We start from the raw sequence: 3,315 nt of genomic DNA, 5'->3' as shown, positions 1-3,315 counted from the left end.
CGTCGGGACCTGGATTCCTTAACTTCCAATAAACTTAAGTCAGTGTTGCCGAGATGTTGGTGTTCAACTAATAATTGGTGGAGTAAGATGTAGCATTCCTGGAATGTGAAACACTGGTGAATATGCAAACATAGAAATAACATAGATATCCAAACATAAAAACAAGATATTTATCCAAACATAAAAAATAACCTATTTATACAAACATAGAAATAACATACCAGGTTAGCGAAGAACGAAACATTTAGTTTTCTGAGTTGAGCAACTTGTTGAAAAATGTTGACTTGGTTTTGGTGTTTCAAACATCGGGTTAGTCGTTGATACGCGACGAACAATGAAGTTGCTGAGTCACTGAAAGTATTGTGATGTCATAATGAATGAAAATAAATTTGATAGCGAAGATTAAATTAATTAAAAACAACGAAGAGAAGGGAATTAGCAGCAAAACGAGAGTCGTTAAAACAAGCTACAGGTAAAAACTACTTAAGGAAAACTATCAAATAAAGTGTGTCTGCTAAACCCAACATAACATTGTGATGTCATAATCAATTCGATTGTTACAAACCTTCCGTAAACAATCACCGACGAATCATCGGAAACTTTCAACAAACTTTCCGAAACTTTGTTCACGAACCAAACAAAGCTACTATTGATGACATCACAATCGGACCAATTGTTGAATTCAAACAACTTTATTTTCCGAGAAACCTGGAATAAAAATTAATAGTTTTAATAAACAAACCAACTTTTAAATAATTATAATAAACAAACAAGCAAATAATTATAACAAACAATCCAACTTACACTCTCATAGTGAGTTGTTTGGTTCGAAGCTTTAATTTCAACGATGGAAAAATATTTGAAACTTTTTTTCTTGTTTGTCAAAACTTTGACGTTCCCGTACGTTGCACAAACTTTCACGTCGGGGTAAAACTGAAAAACAAGAATAATTCAATATTAAAAATAAATCTTCAAGTTAAATATTTAAATTTATTCAACTTATTTCACCAAAACAGCTTTTTTCCAATAAACTAAAGTATTTATGTTGTTTCTACGTTTAATAGCCACGATTACTTTATTATGACATCATAATGACCTGATTGTTTGTTTCCGGAAAGCCAACCACCACCCAGCATTGTTGCGTCATAATCGAAGTCCATAACTTTGAACAATCGACGTGACTCGCGATAAAAACCTGCGAGGATAAATCGGAGGAAAAATATTGGGGGAAATTATGGCAAGAATTAGGCCCCATTTCACCACAGGTAAAATTATTTAGGGTAAAAGTTACCCCATTTACCTGGGGGTTTCCCTCATTTACATACGCCCCCTCTGTTGCCTCGCTCGGTATCTTGACTGAAAAACAAACATCGGGTTCAATGGTTTGCTCACCAACACCCCCTGGTTCGGCAAACATGAAAGTGAAACAAATCACAAAATAAACAACTTACAAATATTGTTGGAACGAATTCTACTTGTAAAATTCAATTCCTTTGCCTGGAATATAAATTAAAATAAAAGATAAAATGGCATCAAAAAAATAGAAATAACAATAATTTAATAGAAATACCATCTCGGCGAACTGTATAACAAATCCAACATTAGAATTGGAACTTAGATTTTCGAATCGCTCTAAAAGTTTGTTTTTCTCGATATTATAACCAACATAGACATCTTCAATATGTTCGTACACAGCATCATCTAGTGGGGAAAGTTTAAATTAATTTCATTGAAAACTTTATTTTATTTTTGTTACCTTTAAATGCTTTGTTGCAGTGTTGACCAACATTTTTATCAACAACAGGTTGCCTTCTGTGGAATACATAAACTGGCAACACTGGAAATAATTACCCGGCAACACTGCTTACCTGACGAAGTATATCACTGTTGCTACGACAACCAACAATAGAAATCCAATAACGCAACTCAACGCGATAATAATCGTTGATTGTGATGAACACGGGTCTATTGTTACATCAAGTATGATTATGACATCACAAGTATGAATATGAAGTAAATACCTGATATTTTTGTTGCACAATCCTCCCCTTTATATCCCTCCACACATTGACAATGATAATGAGCCCCACTACTTGTGCAAGTCCCACTGTTGTAACATTCAACCAGTCCACAAGGATCAACAAGGTTTACTAACATATTATATTTAATAACTTAAATAAACAAACATTTAAACAAATACTTGGCTGTTCACAAACATAACCCATTGTTTCATCACAATCCCCGGGAAGCCATCGTAATTCCTCGCTTCCTGATTGGCTGATCATCTTCAAACAACTCCCTATGACATCACTTCCTGTTTCGCTCCAGTATTGGAAGGTCATGTGACTTCCATCCAACCAGAACCAACCTGGAACCAACGACAACAATTTTCAAACAAAACCAACTTCTTATTATTTTACCATCGTTTGTTTTCTTGGCTCCGATCCACAGTTGCACCCCCTCACCATTATACATTGAACTTGTTTGCTTTTCAATAACTTGTTGTGTTTCTAAATCTTTTATAATAACAAGCCCCGCTTGTTTGTTTAATTCACACAGATCGCTTGATTTGGAAAACGATGACAAACTGCTGGCTTGATAATTTATATGAAGAAGGTTTTCATTTAAATCATTTTCTTCAAATTTCGCTGAAACATCGACAACTAAGATAATGTGATTGTTGGAAATGAAAACAAACCTTCAGCACAAAGTTGTCCCATGAAAGCAGGTTGACAATCGCAAGTAAAACTTCCAACAGCCCTCACACAACTACCACTGTTATTACATGGGTTGGGTTCGCACAGATCTGTTCATAACTTGGTTAAACAAGAACAAACGAACTTATAATTGTAACCTGTTTCACAATGATCACCAACATATCCATCTAGGCAAATACATTGATATCCAGTAGATGCGTGGTTACATGTTCCATTGTTGCACGGGTTGGGTTGGCATAGATCTAGCATCAAGTGTTAACAATGATTCCAACACATAAAAATATTTACCTGTCTCGCATATATCACCAATATATCCATTAACACATGCACAAGTGAAACTAGCCACCCCATCTGTGCAGGTCCCACCATTAAGACAAGGCGTTGAGGCACAGTCGTCTACGTCTGTAAAAAAAGGTTTAGTACTATCCTAGGTAAACAGTTAAAATGGAAAATGAAAATGTAAATTACTTGTTGAACAGTCAGCTCCTGTATACCCATTAACACATGCACAAGTGAAACTAGCCACCCCATCTGTGCAGGTCCCACCATTAAGAACAAGGCGTTGAGGCACAGTCGTCTATGTCTGCAAAAAAAAGGT

General features: G+C 35.4%; 1 protein-coding gene across 1 annotated transcript; it reads right to left on the bottom strand.

Annotated features, from left to right (window-relative positions):
- Positions 1-9: 9 nt before the first annotated feature.
- LOC104266144 lies at positions 10-3,272 on the bottom strand (the record flags this gene model as incomplete). Its single annotated transcript, XM_018816839.2, has 17 exons — positions 3,186-3,272; positions 3,006-3,119; positions 2,855-2,959; positions 2,699-2,806; positions 2,421-2,648; positions 2,201-2,368; positions 2,022-2,150; positions 1,869-1,965; positions 1,757-1,812; positions 1,571-1,701; positions 1,452-1,497; positions 1,301-1,356; positions 1,097-1,195; positions 805-933; positions 566-708; positions 222-351; positions 10-98 (listed from the first exon to the last, which is right to left on the bottom strand). Coding segments are annotated over exons 4-17 (1,523 nt in total), but the record flags the coding sequence as incomplete, so codon positions are not given.
- Positions 3,273-3,315: the final 43 nt, after the last annotated feature.

This window comes from Ciona intestinalis, unplaced genomic scaffold, assembly GCF_000224145.3.
Source record: "Ciona intestinalis unplaced genomic scaffold, KH HT000949.1, whole genome shotgun sequence".
Lineage (NCBI taxonomy): Eukaryota > Metazoa > Chordata > Ascidiacea > Phlebobranchia > Cionidae > Ciona > Ciona intestinalis.
The sequence above is the reverse complement of the archived record's forward strand: the minus strand, read 5'-3'. Positions and strand labels throughout refer to the sequence as shown.